The following is a 16,811-nucleotide window of genomic DNA, read 5'->3' as shown; positions in this document are numbered from 1 at the left end:
ATTGAAAATTTAGTCGATTGCTGAATTTTATGTATAAACCCATGTAGGCCGACATTACATCCATTTCCCATATATACTACTTGTAGTTTGAAGCAGCACACCCAAATTTGTGCAGCTCACAACCCGGTATTTATTTCTGTTCGCCACCGCAACATTTCCAAATCAACAAGACGAAAAATGTTTCAACCCCTCATTGTGATACAAAATATGCTGATTGCCAGCTAACAATTATTACTGGTTCAATTTTTTGTGCAATGTCTCTCTATTGTATTCAAAAAGTATCACAAAACTTCATAATCATATATATTAAGGAACTCTGGCATTATTCATCATTTTTTGTTGTCTTTGCTTCTTCCTTCAACGAGATGGCGAGTGCTAACGCATCGCGTCAAGAAATACGCTCGTTCGCATGGATTTCCCGCTGATAAATTAAAAAAAACCCATAAATTCAGAATGCACATAAACACAAACCGCACATACTCATTTCCTGTAAACAATCGTCGATTGCTTCACCGTTCTTAACCCATCCTACGGTTACGGCTTGCTCCTTGTTTACCTTATCATCTTCGGTAACGATCCCGCCTTTCTGCAAGAAACACCGGATAAAGCACTGGAATGAAATCTTCTATTAATAAAGCACTCTCGTTTCCGCGGCTTTCTATTCACTATCCCAACCATCGGAGTTTTATCCGTTTCATCCGGAAAGCTTCCGGTATCATTCATCTCGTTCAGGTAATCCATCGATATCGCGAACGTTTTATTGCATTCGGTGTAGATATCTTCCACGCTGTAATCCTTAAAGCTTCGCACCGGGATCGCCGTTGGGTCAGCCAACAAAGCTTCCCGTTGTTCGGCTCCGTCGTTGTTAGCCACACTGCAACCGGATACGGCCACAATGGCGATGGATCCTAGCAGCAGCAACGTCAATTGAGTGGTGGCTTTCATTGTGCCTTATGAACTTCAGCTACTGAATCAAAGCTACGGTTTTGATATCAATTTATAGAATTGCACTCATAGCACACGCCAAACCAGGTGGGTTATGAATGAGCATCGCAAAACATATTTACTGGAATTGCTGCAATTTATCGAATGACATGTGACAGATTTAGTGGAGCTTCAACCTGCGCTCGTTCCGGGAACATGTTGACCAGTGAGGAAACAAAAACAAGAGCCATCAATCAAAATGATTTCATGATGCAGTGCAACATTGCTTGCCCAACCATTTGTCTGTGTGACAAATAACGACTATTAGTCCGGATGAATATATAAACGAAGAGTGTAACTAAGTGGCGGTTGATTGATGGAAACAATATCACATAAGGAAAATGCAATTACCCTGGCAATGATTTTCGCAAGCTCAACGATCAAATCACGAAGCAATATTTTGAAAATTTTCAACGTCGTACACACGTCCCCAACTTCCGGGAATTTTATTGGAATATTCAAAATATATTTGTAATACATATTTTAAATAAGTTCTGTGAACGATATCTCGAATATTTCACTTAGAATCTTGAATATTTCATTAAGATCGTTCATTATTGCGGGGTACCCAAAATAAAGTCATGTCCAAGATCTTCCAAAATTTTCTTAATGATTCCAATACAAATGCCAAGCAATTCCTAAGCAATATTTGTTAATTTTTCAATGATTTTTTGTTAATTTTGGCAGTCTTAAAAAGTTTTTCAATGTGTGATATCAGACATTATGGAAATTTTTGTTAATTTTTCATGCCACAGAATCTATCATTTTTCTTCTATGGCTGGGATATTCAATTTGCGTTTGGCGTATGGAAGGTTTTTGTGAGTTTGAGATTTCCTAGCCAATACAAAGTGGTCCAGAAACCGTATTTAGGTGGAATGAATTGTTTGTACCTACATCATTAGTTTAAGGCACAGAGTAGGCTGCGCGTGTGAACGAACATGTCTAGATAGAGCTGGAATTAGGGCGTAACAGCTTTTGTATACAATGACTTCTCTCGATGATTTCTCGAAAGGCATGACTCTCCCTGGCAAATCAACATTACCATAGAATAGGAAAAGACTTACCCTACCCGATGGATATGTTGGTTTGTGTAGGCGAGCCTTGAGTTGCTAGAAATCAACGAGAGAAGTCATTGTTTACATAAGCTGTTACGCCCTAATTCCAGCTCTATCTAGATGTAGTTCGTTTTTTTTTCGGACTTTATATGCTTATTTGGTTATTAGTCCGGTTAACATTTTCGAAGATGGTCAAGAACGCGATTATCCGTTTCAACAGGTACGGTCTCGAAAACAAAGAGGAACCTTTATTTAAACCCAGATATTCCATTGTTCGTCGTATTCGCGTCAAGAAATTGCAAGTTGCTGGACCTGATACTTGTCTACTTTCACTCGGATCCAGCAATCCATTACAGGCGATTATCTTTTATCCCATGCCGGAGGATCACTACATTTGGACACTGCAAACTGGTTCTACATTGGACGGAACTAGTTTATGTTGATTCCCATCAAGCGAACCGTCTTTGATTGGAACTACAATTCACCAATAGCACGGATGCTTCCTGTGGATTCATTTGGACTTACTTGGTGAGATCGTATCTGATTTTATCTATTTAAACTAAATTTACATGATTCTCTTAAATTTGACAAATTCTTAATGGAGTTCTCTCCACGCATCCCATTTGTTGTGTCTTTGAAATCATCATTCAACGCCAAATGGATTGTCTGCACATTTTTGAGCATGTGGTGGAACATTACTGTAAATCATATATGTTAATACATTATATTAGGGGAAATGGCTCTAATGTTGACCTATGGATCTAAGATTGGGCCCATCGCTAAAAATCTGCCATTTATCAATTTTATCTAGATGAACACGTCATTGGGACGATACTAATGGATATTTTTGGTCGCTGTTGAAAATTTAGTCGGTTGCTGAATTTATGTAAGGGCCCAAATTAGGGGCATTTCGGCCGACAATACCTCCATTTCCCCTATAAAATGGGTTGGGGGGAGGGGGAGGTGGCAGCTCAAGCGAATCAAAGGATTTGTTGACTGGACGAGGGTTCGTGGATTTGTCAGTCCCTTGTCACGTGATTACGATGATCCTTTTGAAGTGACAACTGGGACTGGCTGCTGAGGAGGAAGAACAACTGCTTAAAGCTGGCTGGAACTGTAAGTTTTTGCTGGTAGTAACATAGAGGTAACTCTAAGACCAGAAGGTCCCGAAGAAACGTGCTCAACTTTTTGGCTCAGCTCTGGTACTCTCTTCGGTCCCAAGCTAATCGATGCACCCCTTGAAACATAGGAAAATCCACGAACCCCTCATTTTATCTGTCAAACTTTTATAGCAAATCAAAACAAACATAGTGTAGTACTAGAATTTTGAATAGAATGGGGTACGTTAATCGATTTGCTTGGGACCAATAGGCTAGTCAAGTAGTGAGCCAATTTAATATCGTTAGTTTCCACCGGTTGGTAGTAACCTGGCACCGGCACAGGTTCTTCCATAATATTCAAGCTATTCGAAAGCCTCAGAATATACTTGGGCTTACTTTGTTTACAAACAAAACTGACGTCTAATATGAGAAGCATATTCTTAAAGGGAGTAAACGGAGTAAGCAGAGAAAAAAAAAACGATGAACATCGATTAAATATTGAGGTACATTGAGTTACTCGCGAGTTACTCGCTGCAAAAAAGCAACTCAGAGTAAACCTGTCTCACCCCTTGGCCTAGTGCCTTGCAAAAATTCATATGCAACTGATTTTTTTTTAAATAATTCAAAAAAATTGTCTTAATTAAGAAACACAATTTTTCGGCCACCTTTTCTACTAACTCTACACTGAACCAATATGACATATTCCTGTTATGTGGAAGTCTAATAAATTTGCGATATAAGATAATCCATTAAAAACGATATGATTGAAAATGTGTCAGGTAAATTCAATATGAATATCTGATACATTTACAATGCTGATAATTTGGTAACCTTTATATGATCGTCATATGATAAATGAACATCGGTAAAATTATAATAAATAACTGAAATGGATTTGAAACCGATAAGCATAAGCTTTACTTTTCAGCACAATATAATATATGTGTCATAAATCAATCGAAGTAAAGTTTATGTGAAAATCACATGAAATTTACTTCTTCTTTTGACACATATATTTCATCGATTTCTAAAAATAAATCGAGAAATAAACATCAGGCAGAGGGAGCTTTCACAGTTTTGTCTTTTTTTTATTGTAGCTGATTTGGGATTCGTTCCAGAGCTGTGTTACGATGTAAACAAATTCTGCTTATTTCTTGCACTTGTTCAGTTAAATTAACAAACCAGAGAAACATTAGCTTTAAGTGCCGAAGAATTAGTACAATTTTGTCATTAGTACGCTCGTACGCACGCATCGACCAACCGCCAAGTCAAAATACTCCACCGCAAAAGGCCTTTTGCAAGGCGACGCTGCAAACGAACGCAACGGGAGAGCGAAAACATTGCACTCACACGGACGCATCAAACAGGAAAAAGCGAGCAAGGGCAGCAGCGAGATCGGATGCTTTTGCTTCGTCATTCTTATTCTCCAGTGTACGGTGGATTCACACGACCAGCAGCCATACTCGTAGAAGAGCTAGTCCAGCGTTTTGGATTTCGGCTTACGGGGAAGCAACACGTTCCGTAGGAACGAGCGAAAGAACCGTCAAGGGACTAGGCTAAACGTTGGAAATCACACGACACAGTCAACCTTGCTTTTAAGAGCAGTTCGGCCAGAGGAAAAACGACCGGTGACTCGGATTGCAACGTGGGTGGTGGCAACCCGTTCCACAGGTGAGTTCCACACGAATTCCACTTCCACCTGCTCAGCAGTAACGTTCCGGTACATTCCATAGAGGCAAGCGGAAGTACCGTCACCGGACGAAGTCAAACGATCGGTGTTCTACCAACCGCACTTGGAGGAATTGCACGACAGCCGAACACGCCAAGAACGGACTCGAAGCGCACACGTGTGGAAGCAGTACGATCCGTAAGTGAGCTAGGGGTAAACTCCATTCTTCATTCATTTGACGCTAATGTCATGATGCATTCCATAGGAACGCACCAAAGCATCGTCACTGGACTTAATCATACGACCGACATTACCCGTGTTAGATCGCCGGCTAGCAGCCTTGCTTGGTGGTCACAACCAGAAAGGCTACACGGACACATAGAAGACCCCATCAAAGGGTAAGCATCATCGATCTGGACGGACAGTTGTCAGGAACTAATCAGCTGTTCCATCGCAGGGTCTTATTGCAGCATTCTCAGGTAGAGACGAGTTTCAAGGGCCCGCAGACGTCGTCGGCCAACATCGCCAAAGCAGGGAGTCAACTGCTCGCCAAGGCGGTGATTGACGGAAGCAGAGTGCTCATTGGGTTCCATAGGCAATCGCCAACTTCGCGTGGCCGCACGGACGGCGTAGCCAGGAAGCACTCACGTGCGGCAGGAAGACTTGGCCGGTGCCAGTAGGAGCAGGCCGGCAAGTGAACGAGCGTCGACGGGATGCTTGATCGGGCGACATTCTTGGTCAGTCGATGACGTAGCCGAAACAACAACGAGTCATGGGTCCGTGTGCGTGAGTAGACGTATCTGTTAGTCGCATAAGCACAAGGGAACCAGATAGGAGAATGATTTAGACTCTGGGATGCCCATGTGGGAAGGCACGATGAGAATATAGCAATGATTCGCAAGTAAATTGAATGGTTTAGTTTGATTCTTTGGTTGGAGCTTAGCCCTCCAGTGATTGTCACTTTCGCCAATGGTAGTCCGCTCTTCTGGCTAGCAGGATGAATGCAACAACTGTTGAGGTGTGATGCTTTCGGTGTCTGCGCTCGATTCCACTGGGCAATTGCTGACTTCAATATTGAGCTCGTTCAATTAGCATGAAGTAAGATCAGCTCTCCCGACATGGAATGTAGTGTAACGTCATGCTCGTTTTGCTAGAGTGAAGAAAAATAACACTGACCAATTTATGCTCCGTTTCGGTGGTGTCGTGTATTCAAATCTTTCTTAATGCTCCTGTGTGCAATAAAACAACGACTACATTATATGAGTTCATGGAACTGGTTCATGAAGTTCGAGTACTAGTGCTAACATATGAATTAGCCGTATACTAGTGCTAACATATGAATTAGCCGTATAGCTTACTATTAGAATCTTAGCAAAGTCAATATTACAGTTGAATTCTTTTTTTTTCAATCTCGATGTATTCTTTTCCGGAAACCCTTATCTTATAGATCAATAACAAACAAAGATTACTCAATACAATATCATTGTTGTTAGCAATATTTAGTTCGACTTATCATTTTAATGAGTGTACGATAACATCGTTGGAAATTGTTTCAATAATTTATAATTTATAAGTATGGGGGCGATATTCATGCCAAAACAAATGTTTACTGTTGGATTTCTTAAAAGGCAAATCTATATGACTATATAATGATTGGGATAGATCTGTTTACAATACTTAAACCTCAAAAATCAAAGAAAGCTATTCCAATGAGATATACATGTTTTCCTATACTGCAAAGTTAAATGACAGTCCAATAGTTTCTACATGTCTGTTTACAAGCGACATATCAACAAACGTCAAAATCGTTGAAAGCAACTCCAATAAAATATACATAATTATCTTATAAGATATATCTTTTAGTGAGCAATATTCATCATGAAAATAGGTATATTTTACTGAATTTTCTTATAGTGCAAACTTTTATGATTTTCCATTAGTTTCTAGATGTCTGTTCCCAGCCATGACATATCAACAGTTTTCCACCATGAAATATATCAGACAATATTCATTTGCATCTTACCTATTGCTAACCACGTTCGAAGCAAAGTATTATCAAGTACTAAGTATGTGAAATTACGATAGAAATCATTCCATATCGCATTCATAGTTTTTAAGTGATAATCCGATGGAATCTATCAATCATAACATAGAATGAAAAAATCTGCTGACATTGCTATGTTATAAGATAGATCCAATAAACGGTACATGTCGATTTGTTTCAGTGTAGTATTAAAGGGTGACTAAAAGTAAATTGGTATGCCCCTCGCCTGCCGCTAGCACGTCTCTAGTGTTGGGAATCAAAAATCTTTGACAGTGGTTTGTTTACACTTCACTGGTTCAAATTTGATCAAAGTAGTCGACCGCGTTCAGAAATAACGTCAAATGGAACTCGAAAGATGAAAAAATATTGTGCAAAAACATCTGGAAAATCCGGAGTGGTCCGGTTCCAAACTGGCTAAAGTGCTGAAGATGCCGAAAACAACAGTTTGTCGAGTGCTCAAAACCTACAAGGAAACTCTCTGAGTGTGGAAAGGAATCAGCGGACCTACGAAAAAACTGGAACCAGGGATCGTCAGCTGCGCAGCAAGGTGTTGAGGTGCGTTAAAGCCAACTCCGGTCTTTCGATTCGAGATGTTGCCAGCAGGAACAACGCCAACTTTCAAACGGTGCGGAACATCCTTGCCAGGGAAGGATACAAGTTGTGCAACGACAGTAAACATCTGAACCGGCACATGAAGTAGAATTCCGTGGCTAAAAAGCGAGCAAGGCTCTTGTACGACCGTGTTTTTATTGGGCTGAGCAGGTTAAATAATAACACCGGAATTAATTGGTTTGATAATAAAAGTAAACTGATTTATTCAACACATGTGTACAGTACGAGAGAAGAAACTATAATAAGCAAAATAGGCGATCGCAGTAGACGGTGCGATCGCATAGAAAAGCGTCTCTACAAGCTTTGCGCTGCTGGGTTCGGCCGTTTGGGCGTTCGGCTCCCATCCAAAACTCCTCCTTAACGATTGCCAGCATCAAAACCAAGCATCGAAGAAAATTTCAATAACTTGATCCTGCCCAACGGTTTGGTAAGTACGTCCGCTACCATCTCTTCAGTCGGACAGTAGACCAACTCAAGAATCTTTCCATCACAAAGTTCTTTGACGTAGCATTCCCTAGTCTCGATGTGCTTCGATCGACGACTGCTTCTTTCCGATCCGACAAACTTAATGCAACTCTGGTTGTCTTCCATTATTTTCACCGGTTCCATCACAGGTTCGCCGAATTCCTCCATCAGTTTTCGAAGCCATACTGCCTCCTGACTTCCTTCACTTAGAGCAACGTACTCGGACTCCATCGATGACAAAGTCACGCAGCCCTGCAAACGACTTGCCCAAGACACTGCTGCACCAGCATACAGAAAAACGATGCCTGTCGTTGACTTCCGAGTCTTGAAATCTCCGGCCCAGTCTGCGTCGGAATACCCCGCCAATTTTCCTTCTGGATCTCCGTACTGCAGACGCCAATGTTTCGTCGCCTTCAAATATCGGACCACACGCTTGGCTGCTACCCAATCCTCTTCCCGCGCTGCACTAACACTTCTTCCTAATACTGAAGCACTTACTGCAATGTCCGGCCTTGCGCAGACTGCAATATACAGTAGAGCTCCAACTAGGCTTCTGTATTTCGTCACATCCTCCAGAAGCGGACTCTTGTTGTCAGTCTTCGTGAATCCTTCTTCCATTCGAGTCTTCGCAACCTTTGCGTCACGAAGTCCAAATCGCTCAGCCACACGGTTGATGTAGCCTTCAAGAGAGATACTGTACTTCCCTTCCGATCTGGTAACCTCCAGACCTAGAAAGTAGTTCAAATCACCGAGATCAGTCATCTCAAATTCCTGTCTCAGTGCATTATAGATTTTCTCTATTTCAGCATCGCTTTCACTGCCAACCAGAATATCGTCCACATAAACCAGCAAGTAGACGCGCTTTCTGTTGACGATCTTCGTGTAGAATCATGGATCAGCAAGGGGCCTCATAGCCTAGTCAGTAAAGGCACGGTATTACCAAGCCGGAGGCGGCGGGTTCGATTCCCAGTCCGGTCGAGGAAATCTTTCGGGTTGGAAATTTTCTCGACTTCCCTGGGCATAGAGTATCATTGTGCTTGCCACACAATATACAAATTCATGCATTGGTATTGGCTTCGAAAGCTCTCAATTAATAACTGTGGAAGTGCATTTAGAACACTAAGTTGAGATCACACAATAAGCTAATATGCGCTAAGCAATAAGCTTGAAATGCGAACAAGAAGAAGAAGAATGGATCAGCCGTACCTTGCTCGAAACCTAGTCCTAGGAGAACGGAATGTAGCCGGTGGTTCCAACAGCGGGCCGACTGCTTCAACCCGTAGATGCTCCTCCTCAAGCGACAGACCAACGTCGCAACGTCTCTTTGCCTTGGACTTCGAACCCAGTTGGCTGCTTCATGTACAGCTCCTCTTCAAGTTCTCCGTACAGATAGGCCGTCTTTACGTCGAAATGCTTCAGGGTCAGATTTCGCTTACTCGCAACGGCCAGCAAAGTCCTCAGCGTAGTTTGCTTTGTCACAGGAGCAAACACCTCATCGTAGTCCTGTCCGAACTTTTGACTGAACCCCTGAGCTACCAACCGCGCCTTGTACTTCATCACCTCGCCAGTTGCATTCCGCTTTAGCTTAAACACCCATCGGCATCCGACAGGCTTACGACCTGCAGGTAACTTCACAAGATCCCACGTTCTATTAACAGCATGTGATTCGATTTCAGCTTCCATAAATAAATAAATAAATAAATAGCACTTTTCCACTCGGTCCGTTGCTTGCAGCTGACCGCTTCCTTAAAAGTGCTTGGTTCCTTCAGCTCCTTGGACGAAAGATCACCGACTGCAAAGATCTCTTCGATCAATCTTTTCGGTGCAACTCCTTTGCTCGACCTCATTGAACGCCTAGCAATCTCGTCCAAGGGAAAACCTCGAAATGACAATTCCCCTTCAGATGCATTCTCGTCCATCGTGGTATCCAAGCTCGTATCCAAGTTTGAATCCGCTACTTCATCATCGTCATGATCTGAAACTGAATCCGTTTCGGTGTGTGTATCCACTGGTGGATTCTGATCGCCACTCGATCCCAGTGATACTAACACCATTCGATCGTCCGTACCTTCTGCAGACGATTTCTTCTTGAGCGACTCCGATTTCTTTCCTGACGGCTGCAGGATCACTGGTTGTTCACCTGTACATTCTTCGACCCGCGTTGAATCGCTCAAGCTACCAAACTCCAAAAATTTGGCATCCCTGCTGATAGCGATCCAGTCATTTTCCGTATCCAGGAAACGGTATGCTTTTCGCCCTTCCGCGTATCCAACGAAGACCATCTTCGTTGCCTTCTTGTCCAGCTTCCGCCGCTTCTCCTTGGGCACATGAACGTAGGCTTCCGATCCGAATGTTCTCAAATGTGTGTAAGATGGTTTCTTTCCATCCCACAGTTCGTACGGCGTCTTCTCAACAGTTGACGTTGGCAAGCAATTCTGCAGATAGTTTGCAGTACAAATCGCTTCGCCCCAGTATTTCTTGTCGAGACCCGACTCCGCCAACAAACACCTCACCATCTCTACTTCATACCGGTTCTTACGTTCCGCCTTCCCATTCTGCTGCGGTGAATAGGGTGCCGTTTGCTGCAGAATAATACCGTTCTCGGCCAGGTAGCTCCTTAAAGATGCACTAGAATACTCTCCGCCTCCGTCTGTTCGAATAACTTTCGGAGCACGCCCAAACTGGTTCTTCACCAACGCACAGTATTCCCTGATCTTCTGTTCAGTGTCCGACTTTGCTTTCACCAAATAAACTACCGTGTAGCAACTATAGTCGTCCACCATCGTCATGTAGTACCTGTACCCACTGGGTGTTGCCTTCTCCATTGGCCCTCCAAGGTCTGAATGTACTAAATCGCCCACAGCTTCAGACTTGCTGCTGGATTCTTTTGGAAATGGTATACGGCTCATCTTTCCTTCACAGCACACTCCACAAACGGACTGAATATCACATTTCTGCATTTTCAGCCCGAAGCCCGATCCTTCACGCACTATCTTTGATACCGCCTCAGGATCACGATGCCCGAACCTTCGATGCCACAGGTGCTGACACAGGTCCGGATGCGCAGTCTTGGTCACAAGTGCTTGGTGAGAAAATTGCTTCAAGCAGTACAAGCCACCACTCCTCTCGCCCACCAGCTCAGCTTCCTGACCTTTCAAAACTCTGCATCCAGCTCGATCGAATAAAACATTGTAACCCAAATCACAAATTTTACTCACCGAGAGCAGGTTTCCTGACAACGAAGGGACATGGTACACGTCATTCAAAGTGACACCCATCCGAATACCTTTGCCGGTAACTGACACCACTTTTCCGCTTCCAGCACCGCTCGACTTGATTTTGGTTCCGTCGGCCAGACAAATTTCCGGCTGCTTCGCTGCGTTCACGTTCTTCAGGAGCTTCTTGTCACTGGTCATGTGAGACGTAGCACCGGAGTCCAAGTACCACCGGTTTGCGCTAGAGGTCGTCACAGCCATCAGGCACATCTCCATCCCGTCCGGAACTTCAGCAGCCAAATTCGCCTTTCCATCTTCCGACTTCTTCTTCTCATGCCTACCTTTGGTCAACTTCGGACACTCCCGTCGAAAATGACCTTCTTCTTGGCAGTAATGGCACACACCTTTCTTCTTCTTGTCCGTCGTTTTAGACTTCACACTTTTCATCACCTTATCGCTGCTCTGCACACTTCCACCGTTGCACTCGAAGTGACGACGCCATTCGTCGCGCAGCTTGCTCTTCACGAAATCCGCCGTAATTTCGTTCTCCGGCTTGTTTTCGATCACGTTAATCAAGCTGCCGTACGATGGCGGAAGGCTCGACAAAATTAGCGCCATGAAAACACGATCTTTCAGACCTTCCCCAATCACATCCAAACGATTCTCCAAATCCGTCATCTCGTTCAGGTGCTCGGGAAGATCACCCTCTTCCGATAGCCGCAGCGAACACAGCTTTCGTAAGATGTGAAGTGTCGAAGATAGGGACGTCGCCTCGTGAATCTGCTTCAATGAGTCCCACATCTCCTTCGCCGTCTGCTTCCGAATGATGTGAACCAGCTGACCGTCGTCCACCGCCAAGCCGATCATAGCGCGAGCCTTCCCGTCTTTCGCGAGCCACTCCACACTGACCGCTTCAGGCTTTGGATCCGTCACCAGCTTTGACAGTTCCTCCTTCACCAGCAGAAGCTCCATCTTGAACTTCCAGATCGAATAGTTCTGGTCGTTCAGTTTCTCCAACGAAACCTTTGCATCAGCCATTTTGTTTTTCACTCGCGACGCAAAATTATTCGTTCTTGAAAAAACACTTCACGTTCCGGGTTTTCACTATTGTCCACAAATGTACACAAACTCCGCGTTACACTGGGCTCATAACCTATTGGGCTGAGCTAGCAGGTTAAATAATAACACCGGAATTAATTGGTTTGATAATAAAAGTAAACTGATTTATTCAACACATGTGTACAGTACGAGAGAAGAAACGATAATAAGTAAAATGGGCGATCGCAGTAGACGGTGTGATCGCATAGAAAAGCGTCTCTCATTTTAAGTTGTGCTTTCGCTATGACAGCACGCAAACAAGCTTTGCGCTGCTGGGTTCGGCCGTTTGGGGGTTCGGAAATTGTTGCCTTCCATCCAATAGTTTTGACGAAACACAAGGGCTGCAATTTGATCGATGACGAAACATACGTCAAACTCGATTTTAAGCAGCTTCCCGGTCAAAAGTTTTACATCACGAGAGGACGTGGGGATGTGCCGGGAAGATTCAAGTTCGTGTTTCCCGAAAAGTTCGCGAAGAAGGCCATGATTTGGCAAGCGATTTGCAGTTGTTGCCTGTAAATGGAACCCTTCGCCACATCCTCGACGATGACATCCCAATTTTTTATCGAAGAATGCCTGGAAAAGCGGGTATTGCCGTTCATACGCAAGCATAGGGGCGAAGTCATCTTTTAGCCCGATTTGGCCAGCTGCCAGTATTCCAAGGTGGTTCTGGAGTCGTATGCTGCCAACAAGATCGATTTTGTCTTCAAGCTAATGAAACCTCCGAATTGCCCAGAATTTCGACCAATCGAAAAATGCTGGCAATTTCAAAGCAGCGACTTCGACGAAGCGGCGGGGCATTCAGAAAATGCGGGCAAAATAGAAGAAATACGCTGATTCCGTGTCCGTTTCCACCATGGTGGGTATATAAATGGTGATACAGCTTTGTCACTATATAGGCGAGGAGGTCGCGGGGGGGAAAAGTGCGGTTTTAGAGCAAATTGTAAACAAACTCGGTCGCTGTCCCATACAAAAATCCAACATGGCTGAATCATGAATTTGACACATTAGAACACCTATTTGTAGTCACCTTGGTTTCCACTGTGCGGGTGCTGATGGGCTCCATCAAGAGGAAGGTTCGAGATTTCGATCGAACTGGAGAAACCTAACCATTTAATGCTGTAACTTTGAAGTTTTACCAAAAGTACTGTAAATCAACCATTAATGGACAATTTAAACTTATTGAATCACGAATTATAAGTCTTTTAGTGCTTACCAATTTACTATCAGTCAGTCTTTATGAAACTTTGTAAAAAGTTTAATGAATTCCGGCTCCGCAAAGCTTCCATATTTGAGCATTATAAAATAAATGGATTGTTAAAAAATAAATCAAACATAATTTAACAATCTGTTGTGATCTTGGAGCCTGATTTTTTGAGGCACCAATTTCAGAAATCAGCCATGCCGTCATATTTTGCTGTTTAAATGAAACCGGGCACCCGAGAAAAACTAGATTTTTTTTTAATTTCTTAAAACCAGTGGCCAGCCACGTTGCATGCTTTAATCTTAATAGCCCTTCTATTCATCTACGCATCGCGAGCGCATCTAACGATAGCAAAACAAAATCCTCCCTGCATTTTCGAGATTTGTTAAGAGTTGTCCCCACGAGATCTCCTAAAATAGTATGACATATAAGTAAAATGATAATAATGTGCCTTCTTTTAATGCGTTGGGAATTTGATCAAAATTACGTATTTATTTTCAGATGAAAGTGTGCTGAATCCACACAAAAAAAGGCTGTGATATTTCACGCCACCGACCGGAGCATCCCAAACCATTTTGAAACGAACTCTTCCATTAATTTATTTATACATTTCCAAACGTTCCCGTTCTCTCAGATCTGTTCCCTTGCTTCACGTTTCCGCCGATCTACCGCCAGTTCTTTTAGTTGTGGCTATTGACACGGTTGACACCGTTCGTGATGCGGTTGGTGATGCGGTTTGGCAGGTTGGGCATAGTGGCATTCTCGACTCCCGGGGCACCTCCAGCTGGCATTTCCGGCGTCGAGGGCATCTCCGGGGTCGATGGCATCTCGGGGGTTGATGGCATTTCCGGGGTGGATGGCATCTCAGGAACCGTGCCGTTCACTGGTGCTGCTGGCATTGTTGGCAACTGGGGAGCGGCGTTGATGGCTGTTGGAACGGAGGATAGATAATGATATGTAGTGGATGCTGTTAGAAGAAGAAATTTATTGACAAAGTAAACTCACCAATGGCAACCAGAACGAGGGCAAACGCTGCGAATTTGAACATTTTTAGGGAATTGTTTGTGAGTTGATTGATACTGAATACAGAACTAACTTCAGGTGACTGATGCCAATTGAAAAGAATGGGGCTATTTTTATACTAGAAAGTTGGAATGGGTGAGTGTTATCATCTTTGCAGCTAAACGGTGCTAATTTTCTTTTTGTTCAAGGTAGCTTCCGATAAAGGTACAATATTGAAGTTTTGATAGGGCCTTTTGCATTGGGTATTAAATTAATAATAACTTTCACGTTGTGTCGAGACGAGTACGCCTTTGATAAGTTCACTTTTAATTTGCATAATTTAAAAAAAGCTCAGCAGGTATCGGTTGTGTAGTGAAGAATTAAATGATGGTGGTCACAAATGCCACCATAAAGGCTGACTTGGACAATCAAAATACATTAGACATAGAAACATAAAGTCCTATAGCAGCTCGTGCACAGCAAAAAATAAATTTTAATATTACATCTAATCAATCATGCCGAAAATCTAATGAAATTTTTATGACCACAACAATAAATAAATCTAGAGTAACATTTGAAATGGGCCTATGTCCAAAACGTAAACAAGCCAGAACATGAATTTTAAATTTTTCCATCACCATTCAATTCATATTTAGGAAAATTGAAGTATTTTAGGGATTTATATTGTTCACAATAACAATAGTAACTGTATCTCAGTATACAACATCCAAAATATGCGAAAAGCTTTCAACAATATATGAAAATCGATAACAATTTAATTTCATAATTTAATAAGCCTTTTTGTGAATCTTTCGATGGATAGGCCCTTTTTGTTAAGCCGTTGTGCTTGTCATCAGAAATGGTACGCCCTCTGCTAGGCCTTTTCGCAACGTCAAATAAATTCAAAACAAATCATCGGTTAAATATTACAGTATAATGAAACCCAAACATAATTCTATGTCTGCCCTGATATGACCCTAATTTGCTTTTCCAGTTTTTAATATGAATATAATTGCTCTACTCGGTGATAAGCTACCAGATTAGTGGAGAAATTAATAATTTAACTTCACTTCTGCTAATTTCTATGGCTACGTGTATAAAAACAACTGCTCGTTCTAACCGTTCAAGCATTCGCACCGAATCCATCCAGCCACACCCCCATCCAATATGTTCTGCAAATTTGCAATTGTCATTGTTCTGGCCTTCGTAGGTAAGTGCATTTGCTAATCTTAAAACAAGATTTATAAAAAAGCGCTCCGTTTTTACTCGTTTGTTCCCAATCCTCTTGTACCATTCATAGCCATCCACGCAGCTCCGCAAATGCCAGGCGGTGTACCAGCTGTTCCGGCCATGAATGGCACCGTACCTGAGATGCCATCTACGCCGGAGATGCCTTCGACTCCGGAAATGCCGTCGACTCCGGAAATGCCTTCCACCCCAGAAATGCCAGCCGGTGGAGCACCGGGAGCGGAAAATGCCACCATGCCCAACCTGCCGAACCGCATCACCAACCGCATCACGAACAGTGTCAACAGGAGCTAGACTAGGGAACTGGAAAAAAGCATCAGACATGTGAAATAAACGATTGTTTCTGAAAACGTTGGAGCTGTGCGTTTGTTCTTGTTATAGGAATTGTGTTTGCATTTCAACCAGATGCGATTGACTGAAACGAAACGGTTTTCACCTGTCGGTGCGGTGAAAAGCTTTTTGTTGTTTGTTTTACCCGAACTGGCTGTGATGGATGTCCGTGGTTTCCGGTCAGTCGAGTGGATGGCTGACAATGTAAATTTCGGGTTTGTTTTGTAAAGTTAACCCTGGGCAGAGAGTTCCAAAAAATACCGTCCAACAATTCAGTGCCAACATTTCAAAGGGGCGTAATTGCATTTGTAAACAATGGCTTTAGCCGTCGATTTCTCGCGAATAATAGCTCACTCATGAAAAATAATGACACCACCAGGTAGAGGAATGTTTTTGTAGAGGTAAGATTTCATTCGCGAGAAATTGACGGCTAAGGTCATTGTTTACAAAAGCAATTACGCCCCTTTGAAATGTTGGCACTGAATTGATCACTGATTAGCATGTCCCCATGAATGGTAAACGTCATGGTCTTGGATAAATGCTGTACAGTAACAAAGTGAAGTATGCAACATTTGGGTGGTGTGTATCAATTGGCATATTACCCTATACTTATATCTAGGAGCTGTTTAGATGCGATGGTTTCTTCCGTTGTGCTTGAGTACTTTGCTCTTGAGAATTTTTGAATTGACCTTCTCCGATTTGTATGAAACTTTGCTTAATTGATTGTTATGGGAAATGATTCACATTTTCGCTAAAATTCGTCCATGTTGGATTTTTTACAATTT

General features: G+C 42.8%; 2 protein-coding genes across 2 annotated transcripts; one reads left to right on the top strand and one right to left on the bottom strand.

The window, feature by feature from the left end:
• Positions 1-329: 329 nt before the first annotated feature.
• Positions 330-945, bottom strand: Obp84a (Odorant-binding protein 84a). Its single transcript, XM_065217861.1, has 3 exons — positions 676-945; positions 481-610; positions 330-421 (listed from the first exon to the last, which is right to left on the bottom strand). Exons 1-3 carry the CDS (start codon positions 943-945, stop codon positions 330-332), a joined length of 492 nt encoding a protein of 163 aa, XP_065073933.1.
• A 14,646-nt stretch (positions 946-15,591) lies between these two features.
• Positions 15,592-15,990, top strand: LOC135698030 (uncharacterized). Its single transcript, XM_065217899.1, has 2 exons — positions 15,592-15,658; positions 15,749-15,990. Exons 1-2 carry the CDS (start codon positions 15,616-15,618, stop codon positions 15,988-15,990), a joined length of 285 nt encoding a protein of 94 aa, XP_065073971.1. The 5' UTR covers positions 15,592-15,615.
• The last annotated feature ends 821 nt before the right edge of the window (positions 15,991-16,811 follow it).

The sequence above is a fragment of the Ochlerotatus camptorhynchus genome, unplaced genomic scaffold (genome assembly GCF_037179485.1).
Source record: "Ochlerotatus camptorhynchus isolate MF236.1 unplaced genomic scaffold, CSIRO-AGI_Acam_v1.1 ptg000081l, whole genome shotgun sequence".
NCBI classification, from domain to species: domain Eukaryota; kingdom Metazoa; phylum Arthropoda; class Insecta; order Diptera; family Culicidae; genus Ochlerotatus; species Ochlerotatus camptorhynchus.
Note: the sequence above shows the minus strand (reverse complement) of the source record. Positions and strands in the feature narration are given on the sequence as shown.

Excerpts from the sequence above, each read along its gene's own strand:
- LOC135698030 (XM_065217899.1), top strand. The coding sequence starts at position 15,616 with ATGTTCTGCAAATTTGCAATTGTCATTGTTCTGGCCTTCGTAG. Across the intron at positions 15,659-15,748 it reads CATTGTTCTGGCCTTCGTAG|CCATCCACGCAGCTCCGCAA; the intron begins GTAAGTGCATTT and ends TACCATTCATAG.
- Obp84a (XM_065217861.1), bottom strand. The coding sequence starts at position 945 with ATGAAAGCCACCACTCAATTGACGTTGCTGCTGCTAGGATCCATCGCC. Across the intron at positions 611-675 it reads AAACGGATAAAACTCCGATG|TGCTTTATCCGGTGTTTCTT; the intron begins GTTGGGATAGTG and ends ATTTCATTCCAG. Across the intron at positions 422-480 it reads CGATTGTTTACAGGAAATGA|CGGGAAATCCATGCGAACGA; the intron begins GTATGTGCGGTT and ends TTAATTTATCAG.